General features: G+C 43.8%; 3 protein-coding genes across 3 annotated transcripts; all 3 read left to right on the top strand.

Moving 5' to 3' along the window:
- The first annotated feature begins 137 nt into the window (after nucleotides 1-137).
- On the top strand, nucleotides 138-5,311 carry c13h5orf24 (chromosome 13 C5orf24 homolog). Its single transcript, XM_068331480.1, has 2 exons — nucleotides 138-401; nucleotides 1,638-5,311. The coding sequence occupies exons 1-2, from the start codon at nucleotides 176-178 to the stop codon at nucleotides 2,261-2,263; spliced, it is 852 nt and encodes a 283-aa protein (XP_068187581.1). The 5' UTR covers nucleotides 138-175; the 3' UTR covers nucleotides 2,264-5,311.
- A 980-nt stretch (nucleotides 5,312-6,291) lies between these two features.
- On the top strand, nucleotides 6,292-10,017 carry txndc15 (thioredoxin domain containing 15). The gene is made up of 6 exons (XM_068331459.1): nucleotides 6,292-6,467; nucleotides 7,184-7,503; nucleotides 8,329-8,475; nucleotides 8,873-9,036; nucleotides 9,372-9,502; nucleotides 9,668-10,017. Exons 1-6 carry the CDS (start codon nucleotides 6,380-6,382, stop codon nucleotides 9,862-9,864), a joined length of 1,047 nt encoding a protein of 348 aa, XP_068187560.1. The 5' UTR covers nucleotides 6,292-6,379; the 3' UTR covers nucleotides 9,865-10,017.
- Nucleotides 10,018-10,976: 959 nt separating this feature from the next.
- On the top strand, nucleotides 10,977-21,100 carry LOC137606249 (pterin-4-alpha-carbinolamine dehydratase 2-like). Its single transcript, XM_068331423.1, has 4 exons — nucleotides 10,977-11,216; nucleotides 12,392-12,523; nucleotides 19,642-19,722; nucleotides 20,882-21,100. Exons 1-4 carry the CDS (start codon nucleotides 11,121-11,123, stop codon nucleotides 20,975-20,977), a joined length of 405 nt encoding a protein of 134 aa, XP_068187524.1. The 5' UTR covers nucleotides 10,977-11,120; the 3' UTR covers nucleotides 20,978-21,100.
- Nucleotides 21,101-21,409: the final 309 nt, after the last annotated feature.

Raw genomic sequence — 21,409 nt, 5'->3', positions numbered from 1 at the left:
ATTTATTTCACAGATTTATTCCCTCCTTTAACTGGACCCAAACAAAGACTTGGTGGTTTTAAAGTGGATCCACCGTCGGTGTCCGTTAAGTCGGTTCAGGAGGAAGAAGAACCCCTCTTCTCCTGCTCGCCCTTCTGCGCATGCTCCGACTGTTCTCTGCTCTTATTAATTTTTAATGGAAAATGGCTGCGTTTCTAATCCGAACCCCTGGAGCTGGGAGATCCAGTCCATCCACCTGAGCAAGCCGGGCGGTGCCGACCGGAGCCAGGCGGTAGCTGCGGCCGAGCCTCGGATCCACAGATCGGAACATATTCGGGGGGGAAAAAATGGACCGAATCGCGTTGTGAAGGATCGTTTTTTGTCCTTAACCCTTTCTGCTCCGACATCCGTGAACAATCGAGGTACAGTAACCTTTGGGGGGGGGGTAACGCTGTTGGCGATCGGATCCCGGTAACGGGCTTCGATGTCAGCCTCCGCCGCCTAACGGTGCGCTCCGCTCCGGCCCGACACATCCGAGCGCCTCCCGGTCAGAGGGCCGGACCGAGGCTATATTTAGCCCGATAGCCTCGAACATTAACGGGACACGGGAGGTTTGTCGTGAAGACGAGGAGTCAGTGTGTGTGTGTGTGTGTGTGCGTGTGTGTGCGTGTGTGTGTGTGTGTGTGTGTGTGTGTGTGTGTGTGTGTGTGTGTGTTTTTGTGAATGAGTGTTGTGATCGAGTCCCATCCTCCCGCAGGAGTTGAGTCCGGAGGGGCCGCGTCCTCATCAGCTGGTCGGCCGTCCTCTGGAAGGGTCATTAGATCAAGTCTCATCCGCTACCTCAGTGATGAACGGTGTGTGTGTGTGTGTGTGTGTGTGTGTGTGTGTGTGTGTGTGTGTGTGTGTGTGTGTGTGTGTGTGTGTGTGTGTGTGTGTGTGTGTGTGTGTGTTCTCCAGGGTTTTGTCTCGGTTCAGTATCAAGACCTCTAATGATCCTAAATGGATCCAAGCCCCCCCCCCCCCCATGTTGTGTGAACGTAGTCTCACTGAAAGGTCCTGGTTACCATGGAGATGAGAGAGCGTTTGATGTAGTTTTTGAAAAGTTCATAAATCGTCTGTAAAATGAATAAATAAATAAAAACTGCTGCTTTTTGTTCCTTAAATGGTTAAAACCTCAAACCACCCCTGACCAGCCTAGTCCTGGGCTGAGATTAGACCAGGCTTTAGTCTATCTGTGGGGTGTGTTTAGACTAGCCTTAAGTCTACCTCTGGGTTTTGTTCAGACTAGGCTCAAGTTAACCCTGGGTTGTGTTTAGACTAGATTTAAGTCTAACCCCGGGTTGTATTTAGACTAGGCTTAAGTCTAACCCATAGTATTGTTTAGACTAGGTTTTAGTCTAGCCCATGCTTTTCTTTAGACTTTAGTCTAGCCCGTGCTTTTCTTTAGACTGAGCTTTAGTCTAGCTCTTAGTATTATTTAGACCAAGGTGTAGTCTAGCCCATGGTTTTGTTCAGACTAGACTTTAGTCTAGCCCATGTACATTATTTAGACTAGACTTTTAGACTAGACTTAGACTACTCCATGCTTTTCTTTAGGCTTGACTAGCGGTGCATTGGTCTGTGTGTCCTGACCGTCCCCCCCTCCTGTCCCCCCCCAGAGAAGATGATGCGTCAGGTGACCACCACTGACTTCTGCATGAACAGCCGGCCGTCCTGCCTGGCGGAGGACGCCCACCACCCCACCCCCCACTTCCAGCTCTGCACCTCCCAGTCCAGCAAGTTCTACCCCCCTCCCCCTCCGTCCTTGCAGATGACGCTGGCCCCCATGGCCCTACCCACCCCGAGCCACAAGACCATGGGCTGCCAGAGACAGGAAGTCCTGGGGGGTGACCTCCGCACCCCTGGAAAACTACCCAGCATTAAAAGCACCGATCAGACGGGGGAGGAGGGCAAGAAGAAGACGAAGGCAGCGGGGAAGACGGGGCGGCGCGGGCGGCCCCTGGGGACCACCAAGCTGGCCGGGTACAGAACCAGCACCGGGCGGCCCCTGGGGACCACCAGAGCCGCCGGCTTCAAGACCAGCCCGGGGCGACCGCTGGGCACCACCAGGGCGGCCGGGTACAAAGTGAGTCCCGGTCGGCCCCCCGGGAGCATCAAGGGCCTCTCCCGCCTCAACAAACTGGCTTACGGTAGCACCTGCAGCGGGGCGGCGTTCCCCTACCCGCTGCCCCACAAGGAGATCCTCTGCGAACCTTCCTGCAAAGAGAAGACGGCCAATGAGTGAAGGCTCCGCCCTGTTTCTACTGACCCCCCCCAATCGGCTCCACGAGACACAGGCTTCCTGCCAAATACTGAGCTGATTGGGGCCCCGTCCCGGCCTGCTGGGAGCCGACAGGAGGAGGTTTTCTATTCTTAACGGTGTCGTGTCATCGGTGTGCCTGCCGCTGGATAGGAGACTGTTTCCAGTCAGTTTTTTTCTTGGAAAAAAAAATAGTACCAGATGTCCGTCGAGTTAAAGGGATCTTCTTTTACTAACAACTTATAGTGGTAGTTAATCGTGTGCTTTATGTAGCATTTTGACAGTGTTGAATCAAAAACATTCTTTCTTTTTTTTTTAAATAATGTTTTATTACGTTAAACAGGCGACGATTGTGAGGAGATTTGACGGGAAGTGAGGTCCGTTTGGCAGCTTTCACGGAACGAAACAAGGAAAATGTACTTTTGTGTTCATCGTGTTGACATTTTCAATTTCACATGAGCTAACGCTGGATGTCTGCTACCTGTTGGGGGGGTTTTTTGTTTGTTTTTATTGTTGTTTTTGTTTCAAACAAAAGGGGGACGACATCGACTTCGCAAAGAATATTCAAAAAGCTAAAGTCTATATGTAGCATCTATAAAGTGTCATTTTTAAAGCAGGAGGGATTGCATTTTTGTTTAAAACCTTTCCTTTTTAGAAGAGTCAGTGGAGGTTAAATGCTTTGCTCAACGGCACTTCAAAATTGAACAACAGCCCAAATGTTTCCTCTGCAGACTAAAAACACTCCAGATTCCTGTTGACCTCTAAACGCCTGCATGTTCTTTACATGTGGAGGTCATCACAGCAAAATGAAGTGTTATTGTGCTTAAAGAAGAAAACAGAAACAAATACTCCACAAATAATCCACATTATTCATAACCCAGATTATCTGCTCTCATTAACCAGCTATGGCTTGACTGTTGCCTCATTTGACCCTCAATCAATGTTTCTGGTTCCCATTACTCCTTTTTTTTTTTAATGTTGTTTGTTTGTTTGTTTGTTTGTAATACCAGAATACTGTACTTTAATATTCAGGAAATGATTCTCCACCAGATCGGCCCTACAAAGCCAAATCGCAGTATTTGCAAACATGCCAAACGGATTTTTGTGTTTGACTGAATCAGCATCAAAACAAGATGTAAAACACAGATCAGATAAACAGAGCAGTAAACAACAATAACAACAACACATCGTCACACCAAGAGGAAATATTTCACGACTGAATGGGGTCAAATCTGCAGATACTGCACTTTGCGTTTGTATAACATAAATATGTCCAAATATTTTGGGTTTTGATTTTAATTTAATTTAAAGAGGTCAACTTTGTACTTTTGTGACTGTTGTAACTCACACACACACACACACACACACACACACACACACACACACACACACACATAGACTTCATAACAAAGACTTCCATCAGTAATCATTATACATCTTATTACTGGTCACAGTAAGGATGCATACTGAGAAAAACGAAAACACAGATTAGAAAAACCAGTTTCTAAATCTCTTTGTCCTGAAAACAGAAGCACATTACATCGGTATCAGTTTGCAAAAATAATTAGTATGACAGTTGACGATGTCGTTTTTCAGCACCTGTTTCATGTGGCTCCCAAATATTTGAGTTTTGCTCAAAGATAAAAAAAAATACCCTCATTTGTTTTTTTTTATTCGATGTCTGCTGGTCCTCTTCTGTTGTGATTGTCAGTCTGCAGATAGGTGGCGCTGTTCCTACAGAATACAGCTGTGAGAGCCACCAGAAGAACCCCTGATCCTATTTAACTCTTTATTATTCGAAATTCTTTCATTGCTCATGACAAATTTTGAAAGCTAAATTCGGTGCAATAATAATCTGTCGTTTGTGTTGAGAGAACTTTGACAGCATCGCTTTTTATTGTCGTATTTTTATACTTGTGTACAACGCCCTCTGTTCCTTATTTGGTTGATCCATTCTGAAGAGTCTGACCAACATCCTCTCCACCCTCCTTTGCCAAAGAACCTGATGATGTTTTACTGCAGACATTTATGCTCTTTGATTTAAAAAAAATATTCATAACACGTCGTAAAATAAGCTTAGCATGAAGGATACTGTAAAAAGCTGAAGAAGCACTTGAGACCACTGCACCATAAAAATATTATCACTGTTGGGATTAATGTTGAAGATCATTTTTTAAAACCTCATTGTAAATTGCTCTACATTGATCACGTTAACGTTGTTTGTCATGGTTCCTTTTTATTATTTTTTTGTATGTTGCTCCTATGTAGCCATGTTTGCTCTGATGACGCTGTGTTGAGGTCTGCTGACACGATGAAGATTGTTGGGTCGGTACCTCATGGTGAAGTGGAGTCTGATGGGATGCATTCCATTTAGCTGCTTTAGTTCTCTGTCACATCCTCCTGGCTCACTGGAACACTTGAAAGGTGGTTAAAGTCATCACATGGGTTCAAATCTCATCGCATCCTGATGTTCTGTGTTCATCTGTTGTTCATCTAGTTCACTATTTAGCTTTAAGAACTTATGTAAAATATTTTCTTCAGTGTATGGACAAGTTGTACGACTCCTAAAACCTTATTTTTTACTTTTCTTACCGGTGGAAGACGCAGACAACCTGGACTCTGACGTTCAGTGGAGAACATAAGAGACGATTGATGATTCATTTAATTTAATTCAAGTCAAACAGGAGCTGACGGAAGAAGGGAGTCGTTTTTTTGACGTTCAGTTTTCTTTTTCGTTATCTTTATTTGAGAATCTCACCACCTCCAGCGTTCATCTAACACACTTTCTGTTGTCTGTATGTGACTGAAAAATATTACCTCACATTTTGAGAAGACATGAAGCTCAGTTATTTCTAAAGTGTGATTGGAGAAGCCTGTAAAGCTTTGTATTATTCTCATTTTATTCCTGCATGATTGTTGTGGAATGTTCAAAAGTTGTGTAATAAACCCAAAAGTAACATATTCTGATCAGATCGTGTCTTCAAACACTGTCCTTTGCAGAAGAACAAACATTTCACCTCCTTGACGTCACGTGTCACCACCACCGGAAAATAAAGGTTGATAGATTGCCTTCAATAATTGCCCAGTTTGTCACCAAAATATATGCAGATCAAATAAGGCACTGTACAGCAGGTGTGAGTACAAACACAGAAAGTACAAGTAGCTTGTCCTACGTTGAATGAGCGCCAAAGAGATGTATTTTGTTTATTAGGATTTTTTTCCCCTTGTATGTGATACTGAAACATGCATCATTTAGGAATCTTCTCATCACAAAATGCAACACAAATGATCCTGTCCAACAATATTTTTCATCTTTATATAAACAATAAAATCCAGCATTAAAATTTCCAACAAGCACTATCTTACAAACATTGTTTAAAACCAAGCAAGTTTGAATGTTGAGTGTTTTTTTTAATCTTGAATTTATTATAAAACATTTGTTTTTTGTCCTGCATTAAAACTCCAACCTTATCTTAACCCTTATTAATAATAATAATAATAATAATAATAATCATCATCATCATCATCATCATCATCATCATCATCATCATAACCCTTATCTGAGAGTCAATTATATCACATTCCCCAAACACAACTGCAAAGGTCGTGCTCAAGAGTTTCAAAGTCAGGCTTATTTTATTTTTCATTATTTAATCTTTGGATAAATGTTATTTGAAGTGATGAAATGATTATCTTTCATTTTAGTGGGACTAAGAGGGAGATGTGTTTTATTTTCATCTTTATTTTCATCAGGGCAGCCTTTCAATCCAAATTTCCGGTATGCGATCCTACTATGGTGAAGACATAGGCCATCGTACTGTGCCTGTCATTGGTTAGTAAATGGAGTCAACTGGTGTCATCGTTCGGTAAATATGCGAACAAACCAATTAGAGAAAGGCTAGGGCGGGTCCTGACGCTGCAATAGTGGGATTATTAAACTTGTTTCCGGAAGTCGGTTTGGTGTGCGGAAGTAAATCGGGTGGTGTAACATTTATCTTCTTCCGCCGCTGCAGTCTTCTCTTATTAATTGGAAACGAGCACCTCCTGCTTCAACATGTCATAATCAGCGTTCAAATTGGTTAGAGGCTAAATTAATAGAACATGACGGTGATTTGGAGGAATCTTCACATCCTTTATGTTTTATTCTGTCTTTTGTATGTTTTTAATGTTTCTTCTGTGTCGGCAGAAGGTAAGGCAGTTTGCTAACAATTTAAAAATTAAGCAGACCTAGCATAACACTGTTAGCTTCATGTAAGTGTAATGTAATATTACTGATAAATTACCAGTAGCCAACTTGAAAAAAATGTTTTTTTATTTAGAATTTTTCTAGTTATCTTAGTATTGTGTTCACGTTTTTAGCAATATCGGTTAAAATCCAAACAGCTGTAAATTAATTTTTAAGTAACGCTGCAATGAATGTCTCACGGTTAGAGGAACATGTTAACGACTGTTCGTTGAAAAGCTGTTCCTGCAGTCACTGAGAATAGTCACGTCAAGTTTGACATGTTAAACAAAATGTAACTGAGAACAATTAGGTGACAATATTCCAAGACTTTGAATTTTATAAGGCGAGAACATGTTAGGTTTCACAGCAAAAACTCAAAACGATAGATGACATTGATCTTCATGATGGTAAATTTTAGTGTAGGGCTTCTGATCTTTTCAGCAAGGATGTGAGATTAACTACCAACCTGGAATTATGTAAAACAGATTGGATTTAAGCCTGATTGTAACACTGATTTGAATTACATTTTTGTTGAAATTCTAATTGTAAAAGTGAAATATTTAGTATCTATATCTGGAACTACATCCACTTCACTGTGGCTTGCATTATCAGAATTGATTAGGAAGGAAAGCTTTGACCCTTAGTCACTGATCGTAATGAAGAGTGGACTTTATTTTCAGGGAATGACGGGTCACTTGAGCTCAAGCCGTCGGAGGACATCGGGTCCGACCTGGAGAACAGCCCAAAGTTTGTGGAGTCAGAGGACCTGGATCCTCTGCCAAAAAGACAGTTCATGACAGCTGAAATTGCAGATGCTGTGATGGGGTGTGAAGCCCCCATTGATCCATCTGACATCGAGTCCCTCTTCCCCAAGAATGTGAAGGACTTCCATCCAGGCTTCTCTCCCCCTTGTGATGAGAACAGTCCTGAGTGTGGTTCATCTGTTCCGGCCCCTGTAGAAGAATCACTGGAAGACAAGAGCTCTGAGTCGTCACAGCAGGTCACTAACTAGAAGCTGTATCCCAGAATTTGGAGCTTTACATTACTAAAAGAGAACAGGAGGGTTAATATGAGTTCCTGGGAATCCTTGGTAGAATTGCACACCAACACAAAAATGTTAGCATTTCTTCAATTGATAAATAGTCATTGAAGTTCTTGTGTCAAAGCTTCTCTCTTAAATTAACGGCCCAAGAATTATTGAAATTGGAGAAATGCAAATTGGATTTCAAAAAGATCTTACAAGTCAAGCAGCACAGCGGCAGCAGAATTACCAAGCAGTTGATCAATGCATAGGTTTATATGTGGGTGACTGAGAAATATTTTGGACATTTAATTGGTTTTTTTCATTAATATTTACCTGAAGCCTTTTGACATCCTCTGATAACACATTAAACCAGTTAAACCTGCCTCAAAGACATTCACAGCCAGAAGGTGAAGTCAGGCAAATAAACTGACTTTGACCTCACCAACAGGAAGTTAGTCTGTAACAAAAATGATAATCAATATAAAATGTGAGTTACTTTTCAGTTACATCAGTTTCTAGTCTCTCATTACAGTTTCACCCATGTGGCAGAGAACTGAATGTCTTTTTCTCTTTGTAGTTGGGGAAAGAACAAAACATTTTGAAAAAAATAACCTTGAAAATTGAAAAATGTCCTTCGTAATACATTTGAAATTATTCATCAATCGGTTTGTTTTAGCCCTAGTTCAGGGTTTGTAGTTTGATGTCTGGTCATTTAGATCTCAGCTGAGATCAGATTTGTTAAACAGGTGGATGTGTGGTGCAGCGTTAGAGGCTGACTTCTCTTCAATTGTTTACCTCCAGGTCTCTCTGGACCTGGTCCGTGCTGACGACACCCCAGCTGAGGAGCAGAACACCACAGAGACGGCTAAGACATATAAGGTGAACTGTGACAAGAGGAACATCACAGGAATGGACAATTTCACAGTGCTGGTCCTGAACGCCTCACAGGTATAAACCCTCTGGTTCAGGTGTGTCATCATAAACGCTCCTAATGTCAGGATGCTACACCCGGAATGTTTTCACACACAAACAGGTTTCTTTTTGTAACTGAATAATTCTCATGGCTTGGGTACATGTGCTCTGGATAATCCTGACTGCTATTAAAGTGGGAGTAGAGGTGAGCTGTACCAACGTCAACCCTGTGGGGCTTTATTACCAAACACACAGCAGGGAAATCAAGCAAATGGTACATTGTTCTGTGTCTGTGTGCAGTGATTAATGCTATCGGACCAGAGCTGACTAACTCAATGAAAACATAAAATGAAATACAATTGTTGTGGGTTCTTCAAACACGAAGGGGGAGGAGACGACGGCATCGCTCAGTTCTTGTTCTCCTTCCTGTCAGGACCTGATGGAGTTCCTGAACGCTAACAGCACAGAGTGCTCCGTGGTGCTGTTCTTCACAGCCTGGTGCCAGTTCTCAGCCAGCCTGGCCCCTCACTTCAACGCCCTGCCCAGAGTCTTTCCCAGCATGCACTTCCTGGCATTAGACGCCTCACAGCACAGCAGGTAACGGCCGTCTTTCTGGTGGTAAGATCATTTTACAGGATATTAACTGATGTTATTTCCTTGTTGGTCTGTAGCTCAGGTATCAGCCTCTGGTTGAACCATCACACGGATTTGTGTTAACTCATTGGTTGCCGTTGACGTTTGTAGATGTCAATCATGTTTTTCAACGGGGAGGGCTGGGGGTAAAATCACACAGGAACATGATTCCTCCTGAGCTCGCACCAGTTCTAACAACACCTCTTTGAAAGTGTCTCAAACTGTTTGTGTTCAGACCAGATCAGCATCTAAAACTGTCCTTTAACCCTTCATGTCTCGTCTGTCTCCATGTCCTCCAGCCTCTCCACGAGGTTCGGGACGGTGGCGGTACCAAACATCCTGCTGTTCCAGGGAGCCAAACCGATGGCTCGCTACAACCACACCGACAGAACGCTGGAGACGCTAGCCTCCTTCATCACCAACCAGACAGGTACGACAAGAGAGGAGGCGATCTGGAGTCACCCTCCAGCACTGACCGCATTCTGTGCAGTGATGAATAAAGAACATCAGCCCTCCTGAAACCTTCTGTCCAGTGAGTTGATGGTTTCCATGGTCACACATGAAACCCCCTCTGTTCTCTGACCAACTGTTTCAGGGTTTGATGCCGCTTCTCACAGGGAGGTTTTGGAAGCCGACCATGAGGGGCCCCTCCCCAGTGTCCCCGTGAAGAGCATCGACTGGCTGCTGGTCTTCTCCATCCTCTTCATCACTGGCTTCACAGTGTACGCCATCCTGAGGACGGACAGCATCCGCTGGCTCATCCCAGGACAGGAGCACGAACATCAGGACTGAAAACTTGGATTCAGTGTCAATGGGTGTAAATTATTTAATAAACATGTTAGTTTCTCATTAAAAATCAACAATTGCTTATTTGTGTATACTTGTCATATTTGATGAATGACATTAATTTATGTGAGCTTTATAATAAATAATGAGTTAATATTATAGCAGGGCTATTTTCCTCTATTTTCATACAATTGTTCCTCTCAGCCATAATAAAGTGAAAAACTTGACTGATGTGAGTAAGGATGAGGATCTTAAGGTACTCAGTACTCAGTACTGTATACAGTATACACAAACCTCAGCTTAAGTCCTTGGTGGGTTCCAGGAGACACGACAAGTCGAAAAGCAATGTAAATTGAATTGTCTTCAGGCTAAACTGAAGATAACCATTCTCAGTGCTGTATTGAACTTTACTAATGAATGCATTTTCAATAACATTTGGTTAATATGAATCCATTTTAATCTTAGAATTACTTTTTAATATAGTACAGAAAAATCACCTCATCTTCAGCTGCTTCTTCCTCATTGCGGGTCACGGGGGTTGCTACAGACTAATATGTTTTAATTCTTATTAATCTTACAGTAACATGCTTTTAACAGTTGACTAGTGATTTTGTGATTCCAACATCTGTGATGGACAGATATAAAGCAGAGTAAAACGACGTACTGTACATAATTTAATTTTTATTTTTCTATTCAGTATTTTTTTTAAACCGAAGTATAATCGAGAACGGCGTAACTTGATATGCTGAGGTTCACTTGTATTGAATTCACACACACACACACACACACACACACACACACGGCCTGTAAACATGCAAGTAAAGTAGATGTGAGTTTAGGAGCAGCTTGTGGGGTTAAGTGTTTTGCTCAAAGGCACCTCAGCAGTGCTCAGGAGCAACAAATTAAAAAGTTAAAAATATGCCATTTTTGTCAAAAGCCCTTGAAACACATTTAGTTTATGTGGGAGTGGATTTGTGGCAAATTAATGTATTTATTTTATAACATTGTCTGAAATCAGAATTCCCAGAACAGTTACTTTTTCCCACCCCCTCCCAGATTTAATAAAACTATTTTCAGTCAGAAGTTTAAAGTTAAAGAAAACCACGTGTACGACCCTGTGTTCACGCTGTGTGGCGGACTCCCGTGAGGAATGCTGTATTTGTAATCAGGCAGTGAGCTGGACAGCTACCTGGAGGCGTCAGCGGACCGGAGCAGGCAGACATCCAGGTACCCATCGGAGGCCCAGCGGGCAGTTCGCGGTCATGTCGGTGTTAATATATACCCTGAGGACGGGCTGCAGGCGGCTCCACGGAGGCCTGCGGCTGTTCCCACGCGCTACACCCCACTCGTGTAAAATGGTGAGTCCTACCGGCTACCCGCTGCTAGCATTAGCACTTGTAGGTTTCTCACGTGAGTAGATCCACCTGAGGAACCTGTTGAGGAACCTGCTGAGACGAGAACAGACGTGTGTTCTGGCTCCTATTCAACACAAATGTAAAACAGAAACACTGAATTGAACGTTTAGCCCAAAGCCCACGCTGCGTGGAGACGTTCCTGTGACGTTGGTGAACTACGTCATAAATTTCCAGTGTAAATGTTTTCATGAATATAAACTGTTACTATTTGACGTGTGTGACTGAGCGTCTCCATCAGGATTCAGGACTGCGCGTTTTAGAACGTTAATTATTCCAACATGAAGCTGTGACGTGTGCATATTATTATTATTAATATAATAATAATATTAATAATGCAAAATTGAGCGTCACAACAACTTATTTTTTGTATTTCTTACTGTGGGCCTTCAAGAAATTCTGAGTTATAAATATTGTTATAATTTTTAGAAATACAAATGTGTACAATTCTCATTTAAGCATTGTCGATTTAAAAATGTTGGACATAAAAATCAACTTGGTGGTAATTTATCGTGGGTTCCTCTCTCCTCCAGTTGAGGTGAATTACCATCGGAGTAGAGTAGGACTTGATTCATCCCTTCAGGAGGTTCCATCAGGGAAATTAATTCTAAGGTGTGTGTGCCTGAGTGGTTGTCTTTCATGTGGCCCTGTCATGAGCTGGCAACCTATCTGGGGTGTACCCCGCCTCTCGCCTGTAATCAGCTGGGATAGGCTTCACAGACCTGCAAGGTGGAACAAGTGAATGAAGAAACTAGATGGTCTTTTATCATTATTTGCGCTAGGGCGCCCTCTTGTGGACGCAGTACTGACAGCACTCTCCAAGAATAGGACCCCTCAAAAACCCAGTGTACAGTACTGTATTTACTTTGCCTGTTTAAATAGAAAACACCAAAGTTGTAGGTATTTCTTAGCCGGAGTGAGCAGCATTGTACCCAATCAATAATTACATGATTGACTATTATCACAAAACCTGCCAAACATAAGTCAGTTTTAAACTAGAGATTCAAATTGAGCTGAAAAAGGAGTGATGAACTTTCCCTTGAGTGTTTGAAACAAACAGAAGTTTAAACTAGTTTGGACTAAATGTCTTTGTACGCATCCTGACTGCTGCGTGTCTCCAGGCTACAGACTCCCACTGGCTCTCCGCTGCGGACCGGGAGCAGGCGGTGATGGAGCTCAACATCACAGGATGGGTGACAGTGGACGGCCGTGACGCCATCTTCAAAGAGCTGCACTTTAAATCCTTCAATCAGGTGTGTGTTACTGTGTGTTCTTGTGTTGGAGATGTCAGGGTGTTTTCCTTTCTTCCTTTTTTCAGTTGGAGCGGGTGGGTAGATGTCCGGTGTAGTTAGGTTACAGTCTGGTGTATCTGGTTTGCTGTTTCCTGTCATGCTGGAACAAGCAAGGATCCATGACATCTGAAAATAAATAAACAGACTTTGTGGTCTTATTTTTTGGTGGTTTATATTGCAAAAAGAAAAACACCAAAAGCTCTAACGATACTTTCAGTGTGTTATTCTTCTACCACGGCGGAGTTGTTCTGACCAAACCATCCTGCTCCGGCCTCCACCTCAGATAAAGTTACCCCTATCTGCGTCTATGACCCAGAGCGTTCGGTTCACATCCCCTCGGAACTCACTGGACAAACTGTATGAAACTCACGTGTTGACGAGGCCTCAGAAGGGTCCAAATGGTTTCTTCTGGATTATTTTCTGGAGGGACTTTCACTCTGCTTCAGCATTCTGGACCCTTACTTCCTTGATATCCATCATTAAAAACATGGAATATGATGGAAAGTTCCAGAAAGTGAACCTGGAGTGTTCTATGTGATCAGAGCTTCTGTCTCACTTTTCCATTTGTTTCTGTGTCGATGGGGTCAGAATAGCCCTCTTTTTATTTTAGGGTGGCTGCAGGATTCCGTCTCTCTCTACGATTTGAGTAAATTTACTAGAGAACAATATTTGACCTTGTGGATTTAGGGATTGGAATCGATGTGTTTGTCATTCAATGAGATCCGAATCCAGGTAGTCCTCAACATACAAACATTCTGAGATATGAAGAAAAGCTTGCCGCCAAATCCGACTATTGTCCTGCAGTTCCCCTTCCTGCCACAACCCCCACCGAGCAGCACCACACCATTCACGAAGGTCCAACACTCGTCTCCTCCAGTAACATGTGCTTTTAAGAGTTTTATAGTGATTTTAAGGGTGCAGTATTTGTGGTGAACAAACATGAAATGACTCAATTATTTTTCAATTTTTTTATTTTTTTTTTAAAACCAACATATAATCGAACGACTTAACTCAAAACGACCTGTATTTTATTGTGTGTCGTTTTAATATCAGTCTTAGAGAATAGTACTTTAGCATTTAGAGTAGTAATGACATTTAAACGACCTCAAATGGTGATTATAGATGGAAATTTAAAGAATAACGACTTACAAACAAGTCAACCTACCAACAACTTCTCAGAACCAATTGTGTTTGCAGGTTGAAGACTTCCTGTGCAATGAAGATCACTCAGGTTTGAGTGCGGTTGTTCCCGTCAGTGATGAGTCTGGGGGGTGACTGAAGCGCCCTCCTCAGAGCTCCTTGAGTTTATGTCAGAATTTTCCTGAAGATTAATAAGAAAATTGAGTTGTGAAGAGAAGTGTTTTCTTTTTCAACACCATCACATTCGTGTTACACGTTGCAGTTCATGTCCTTCTTCTGGGAGGTAAAAGAAACACGAAGCTGTATTCTCCGGTTCACTTCTGGTAGGCCGCTTGCTTCTTTCCCTCAACCCTACATCGGGCAAAATAAACTGCAACATCTCAAGGCCACTTAACGGACTTCCTCTAATCCAGCCGTTAGTTGTTTTAGCCTCTAAAATAGTCTGTTCTTACACTTCCCCGTGTTTGAAGTCAGGTGGCGGCGCTGACCTCCCCCATCTGCTCCTCGGGGCTCTAAAGCCTCTCCTCTTACCACGACACGTCAGCCTGCATTACCCTGAGACGCACCAGGCAGCCAGTTGGCAGCAATTGGGGCTTCGATCAGAATGATTTCTTTCACAAACAATCAAATTGGTTAAAATGTTTCATCTGGTTCACAAACCACTAACAGCCTCATCATTCTCTCTGGTCGAAGCTTTGCTTTCTTTTTTTCCTGCTCATTTGCCACCCCTCTCTCCATCTTTGTCTATTTTTTCGTTTGCCTTGCCCGGTTTTCTTGGGAGAGGGAGGGGTGGGGGGTGGGGGTGAGCTCATGTTGTTCCAGATTTTTTGCTCGACTCTGAAGCCAATAACTCAGATGCATTTTTAACGAACTCTCCAGCTCCTTTTTTTTTTTACGACTGTTCTTTAAAAAGAGCTTTTAACCGAGAGAGAATGGAGATGAGGAGCAACGTGCTGGCTGATTTCCATTCGCCACTTATCTGCAGGGATGGACTCCAAGAAATCGGATCTGTGAGAGTTTATAATGGGAATAACAAAATTCCTCTCCAGTGAGCTGAGGCGCTTCCTCTCGTGGCCTCTAGGGGTCAGTAGAGACGTGTCTATGAGGTGGTTTTGAATCCAGAAATGGACAGCTGTGCTGGCTCCTCTGGCTTTATTTTTATTTAATTACAGTGCATGGAGAGCATCGATGCTGTTGTGCCCAGCACCCGTAATTTATCCGCCACTTGTGGGTAAAGAGCATTATTAGTGGCAGAGGTCTGAAGAGTAACTGCAGCTCATTCTCCCCATCAAGGCTGCTAATATTTAATCAGGTTTGAGAGCTGAAATCCTCTCGCTGGAGTCGTTTTTGGTCAAACGCTGCAATTATACGTGGAAAAAATCTGTGTGTCTTTTTAATACTGTAAATTTTGGTCATAATTGTGCTTATTTTCTAAGATGTAGCCTCTGATATTGTTTACGCGTCCAGACCTGCTGTTTTGCGTGTTTACAGATGACCATCTGCTTTACATTTCAGTGATGAAGAGGAAACGTTCATTCGACAGAAGCCTTAACACGCTTCTTTGTGCAGCGCCGCTCACGATGAACACGTGATGGCTTTGTCTTTCCCTAACAATATTCTGCTGCTCAGTGATCGGAGCTCTAAACGGATGCATTATGGGTAGAAAGACGTCGCATCGCCGTCGTGAGTCTCTCCTTGCGAAACTGGTTTTTATTTCTGGGTTAATCGTGGAGTAGAGCTATAAAATATACCTGGATGATGACGTACGTTGAACATGCACGGTTTAAATAAAACAACTAAAATTGCTTTCCTGCTGATTTTGGTTGTTTCATAAAATTTTAAATTGGAAATACGATTCTAAATCATGTTGACTCCTGTTTGAGCCTCAGACCAGGAGCAAAAGGCATCGCTCCGATGTCTTCTAACATGTTACAGCGATTCATTGGATGTGGAGACGAAGGAGCCTCCTCCTGATATTCCTCATCATCATCTTCCTCAGCTCCTTAAAGCTGATCTTTTAATATTCAGTCAGATTCTTCTTTCTGCAAATCTCCCGGAGCCTCGGCCTCCCGCTGCGGGCCTCGCCTACCTCCTGTTGAATTAGTTGTTCTACAACTAAAAGGAGCCTCTGGGTAAAACAAACTCATAAAGCCATCCCCTCCTGGGAGACACACACACACACACACACACACATATATTACATTGAACTGAAATTTGCTGTTGGTTTGTTGCCGATGCAGCCAATTCTCCTCTCCTATGAAGGTTTTATTTGCATATAATATTTTCTACTGAGTGTTTTTCCAAGGATATTTTTATAACAACCCATTTGTATTATTGATTCAGAATTGCTGACTAGGCTTTAACTCAACCAGGAGGAGCGTTTAAAAATGTTTCTGGATGAACCCTTCATCTGACGAAAAGAAAAATTGTGGTGGAGGCGCAGTAAACTGCACTGAAATGTTTAAAATGATGTAAAAAGTTCAGTCGTGTGTGTGTGTGTGTGTGTGTGTGTTTCTAAATGAGTGTTGACCTTCGTCACCTATCGGAGCGAAGCTCCTCTTGTTGGGCTGTGATGTCAGCGGCTCTTTTGACCAGCTGGGAGCTGCTTAGGATAGAAAAAATGAGACATAAGAGGTGTGGTCATCATCATCATCATCATCATCATCAACGCCGCCGCTGTGCAGTTTACAGCATTCCTGTCTCTGACGGCGGAGAAGCGAGGGTTTCCAGGGGGCTGACGCTGACACGGGTGATGATGGGGCTTGCAGTCTAATCATCGTGTACTCACGGCGGCGAGTAATGGAGGAGAGCGTTGTCGTATGTGTGTGTGTGTGTGTGTTTGAGTGTGTGTGTGTGTCAGAGGCTGGAGAAGAGAAGGCACAATCTGCATGCACTTAGTCCTGGCAGGACGGAGCAGGCGTTTCTAAGCCCCCGGACCGCACGGCGGTGGAAAACCGATCTGTAAATAACAGACACATGTGTTTGAAAGCGAGGCCCGTCTTCCAGCCCGCCGCCGCAGCGAGAGCGAGAACGCCGCTCCGCTCCGACGTCAAATTGTCTCGTCCAGTGTTGTGTGACAATCAACGCTGTAATAGCGCCCCGATCGGCTCCTCAAACGCAGGAACGTGGGGGGGGACGGGGTAAGGCCAGCTGCGGGTGTTTCTGATTATTTGAGATTGGTGGGGGGGGGTCTGCGTAATGTCACGTCAAATTATCCCACGCCTGACGGCTGTACCCCACCGGGCCGGGGGGGGTGGGGGGGCTGGGTGGACTGACGGCCCACAGGACAATACGAGCAGGGTAAACAAAGCACTTTAAGAGGAGGAGTCCTTGACCTCTTGACCTCTTGTCGGGGGGGTGGTGTTTGGTATTGGGTTGACCTACAAGTGACTGACCAGCATAGCATCGCTTCTCTCCTGTCAGGCTCCTGGGGGGCCACCTATGAGGGCCACAGCTTCTCTGGATGCTCTCAGGTCCTACGTTCTTCTGCTGGTTTGCCTGAGGTCCATCCTGGAGACGGGCTCGAATCGCCGTCTTCTGATCCACAGCGCCCCCCTCCTAGCGCTGTTGGGCTGTCGCTGACTCTGTTCTTGTGGTTCTTTGGCTCTAAAGTGGTGAGACCCGTTTGGGGGACATTGAATGATGTGCTGGGAGCAGCTCACCTCTTATTCACACTGACTGAGACCAGGAGCCTGCAGGTTCTGGACTACCAGTGTCTCTGAAGCTGGTTCTCCCTTTCTTTAGTCTAAGGCCCCTAACAGTAGAGTATCGCTCACAGCCCAGGCTGTAACAATCACCTCATCGCAAGCAACTAAAGAACTGAATATCATCTTCATAGATGTGATTCTTGATTTATTGCATTTAGGAAAACTGTGTCACACTTAATATAGTCCAGAAGTGAAGAAGCCTCTTGGATAAGAGGCGAAAAGTCTTCAAGAAACTTAAAGTCCAGTAGATTGATTTAAACAGCTTTGGATGTTTCACACTTTGTCTCGATCTTAGAAGACAAATGAAATGAAACGTGTCCACCATCCAGAACTGCAGCAGCGTTTATCCTGACCCACGTCCCACACCTCCACAGTCAGGTAGATTTTATGGAAATAGGCAGTCACCTGTTCTGGACTCAACTGCTCAGGTTTGAGGACCTGTGGGTTTACTGGTCCAGTTGGCAGTGCTCAGAGATCCAGTCTAGAACATGTTCACACCACAGGTGGTCAAGACAAACGTTTCTAGCATTTCTCTGTCTGAACAAGCACATCTGAAGTCCACTCCACCTCAGCAGCGGGGGTCTGTTTCCAGTCAGAACATGACTGCCGTTTTCATGCCTTCAGACTGGAAAGTGACTTTTTGAAAGAGCCTGCTTTCTGAAGCGGGACAGTGTGCAGGAACCCTTAAGTGGACGTCCTTTGACCCGTCGCTCAGCGTTCCTCAGCTGCGCATTAGCCGGAGCTCAGCCCTGAGAGACATGTTTGTACAACACCTGACATGACGGCCTGCTTCAGCCGTCTCTATTAGAGCCAATAAGGGCTGAGGAAAAGCAGGCCACCTCGCTCTCTCAAATTGGTGCCAGTGGGGTCAAGTTGCAGGAATATGCCAATTACTTAAATTGATCGGGAGGCGGTTTCCTTGATAAGCAATTTGATCAAGCTGCCGATCGTGTTACGAACATTTTTCTGCACAGACGTCTCAGAAATTGGCTACAATGCAGTAAAAAAAGGGCTAAACGCAATTTGTTCCGTCAGAGTAATTCTGTTTGGTATCAGGTGGTGGTTGGGGCGCAGCCCGGCCCGTAAACAAAGGCGTTTCAGTCGATTTAATTAGACAGGGAGGAAGTATTTAGGGGCTTAATTGAGATTGCAGTGGGAAATTACTCTCAAATAGGTCTACCTGATTCTTTTCCTCTCTTCACAGTGGCCAGGGCGAGGATTTCACTCTCCTCTTTGTAGATAATTAGAATAACCATAATCCCTGTGTGGATGGCTGTGATTGGTAGGAGCCACATGCCGGACTGAAATGAACGGCGCGTTTGTGAGCGTCTGCGTTCTGTCGGCGTGGAAGAATTTACGTTCACCAGTTTGTTTCTTCAGTGATTCGTCCACAGCCAGAAACGCGTCAGTAATCCAGAAAACCAAATGTTTAGTTTGGGTGAGGACTGGACTGTCATTTACTCCGTTTGGTGAATGATCAGCGATTAGTTTATTGATTGTCTTTTGCACAGTGTTGGTGTAATAAATTCTTTCTTTATTGTTAAATTTAATGATGTTTGTCGAGATGCTTGCCTCGGTCACATGACTACCCTTTTAAAGGGGCCGCTCCGACGGCTAACACAGAATTCATTACCGCTAAACTGAAACTCCCAACGCTTGCAAAAAGAATAAGAAACAAAACGTTGGCGTGATGTTGATTCACATTATATTCATGTTTGGGATTTTTCTTTGCGCAGAGTAAAAGAACTAGTAGAAATACCAGTTTTTATGCTGGTCCTTTCATTTTATTTTGTTTTTATCTGTCAACCTTTTAAAAATTGGTCTGTGAAAATATTATGTTAAACTGTTCCGTGCAGCAAAAAAGGTTGGCGACCATTGGATTACAGTACAGTTACCGACACCTGTAGTCTTTGTGGGTGGTCTGATGGTTTTCCTTCCTGATGATTCTGACTCATCTGGATTATAGGTGAACGGTACAGATTTTGTTTTCTGCAGCAGACTTTAAAAATGACGGCGGGGTAAAAATTTAGATTTTATTTCAATAGGTGATAAAAAAAACCATTCTGAAACTATTACTAAACTATTTCCTACCAATCCTGCAGTTCTGTTCATGATCTTTATGTCTCCTCCTCCTGCTGGCAGCTGGGAGTTTGTGTTTGAAGGAAAAACTGAATTTTAGTTGTTAAACTTTGTGTTTCTTGAAGTTTTGTCTTTTTTTGTATGTGTCTCCAGGCCTTTGGCTTCATGTCCCGAGTGGCTCTGCAGGCAGAGAGGTTGAACCACCACCCAGAATGGTTCAACGTCTATAACAAGGTGAGGACTCGTCCTGCATGATGTCACCAATCAGTTTGTATTGCCGACTGAGGCTGGGCTCCGTGTTGTTCGTTCAGGTTTGTGACTGGGTTATTTTTGGGTCGTCACAGCTATACGTCTGAGTTCTGCCATATTTTCTTTGCTTCATGATGGATATCAGCCTGAGATCAATCATCCCGGATCGGGTCAGACGACTTCCTGTCAAACGGTCCCTGCTGGTTCTTTAGAAACACTCGGTGTTGGTCAGGAAAACACGGTAGCTTCATCGCATAATCCCGTCGTTTTTCTTGTGAGAAGCTCTGCAAATATGTCCACCTCCCACCCCTGAAGCCCCCACCATCCCCGCACTGGTGAACGCTCTCACTGTGATACCTGGTGGGGGCTGATGGGACAAACCAGGTCCCTGAAAGCCCTCAGCTTCAGGCAGGAGCTCTGAGTTACTGTGTGGCCGACCGGGCCGCTCCTAATCCACTCTTTATTAAAGTGGCTGCAGAAGGGGGTGGCGGGGGGGCACAGGTCCACCCCCCCAAGCACTTTCCACCAGGCACTCACACATAAATCTCCTCTGTCTGAGGGATAGCTGGACAAAATGTCTGCTGAGCTACCTGTGATATCACATTAATATTCATCCCTGTTCTGCTCTTATTTCTTGGCTCCTCATAAGAACTTAAATTTACTAACATTGTACTGGGGGGGCGGGACTGCTCTGCCGGAGGCGGAGTCACAAATCAGAAGGCGTGGCCACAACTCTCCCGTTAGAGTAGTCCTGATACATTCAGACAGCATCAGGTCTTGTTGATCGAGGCTTCAGTGTTTAGTGAAACACGTATTACAGTATTTTCTGCACTGTAAGGCGCACTGGATTATAAGGTGCATTTTTTGTTTTTTGAGAAAATTAAAGTTCTTTTAGGTGCGCCTTATAGTGCGGAAAATACTGTTTTATTTTCTGAGCTGAAAGCAGGAGCTGAAACGCTTGAGTCGGCTGTTTATAAGTAGTATCAGAGGCACAACAAACAACCAAACAAACCACAAAAGCCTGTAAAACACACAGGACTGTAAATCACCAGAAGAGACGAGGATCTGCTTCATCGCTGATGAACTCAGACCGCTGGCGTCCCCCTGAGGATCTCTGCTCTGATCTGTTTCTGTTTGCCCACAGGTCCAGATCACACTGACCACACATGACTGTGGGGGGCTCTCCAAGCGGGACGTCCAATTGGCCAAGTTTATAGACAACGTTCTACTTTCAATGTGATGTTTTTGCCTTTTTCTTTTTTCTTTTTTAATACTTTTTCTTTTTGCTTCTGCTTTCGATCACAAAGACTTATTTAGATGTTTTCTTTGCGGTTAATTTTGTCCAATTTTTCTGTAATAATAAAACTTAAATTTGTGAACTTCTGTCTGTGATTTTTTTTCCTGATGAAGACCTGAACTGGTGGATTACATAAACTGTGTGATCCGTGCTTTAGATCCAGGGTTCCTCAACTAAACGGTTCTGACGGCTTCAGTTTCATTTGTTTTCTTCTAGTTTTCAGCGTGTTGGTTTTCACTCAGGATTACAACAGATTGTAATGTAATGACTGCAGCTCTCCGTCCAAGACCTCTCCTGGTCAGTCCTCCTCTGAACCGCTCTGCTTGTGGCCCCCGGAGGCTGGAGAACAATGAGGCAAGGGTCAAAGTCAGTAGG

Source organism: Antennarius striatus, chromosome 13 (assembly GCF_040054535.1).
Source record: "Antennarius striatus isolate MH-2024 chromosome 13, ASM4005453v1, whole genome shotgun sequence".
NCBI lineage: Eukaryota > Metazoa > Chordata > Actinopteri > Lophiiformes > Antennariidae > Antennarius > Antennarius striatus.
Note: the sequence above shows the minus strand (reverse complement) of the source record. Positions and strands in the feature narration are given on the sequence as shown.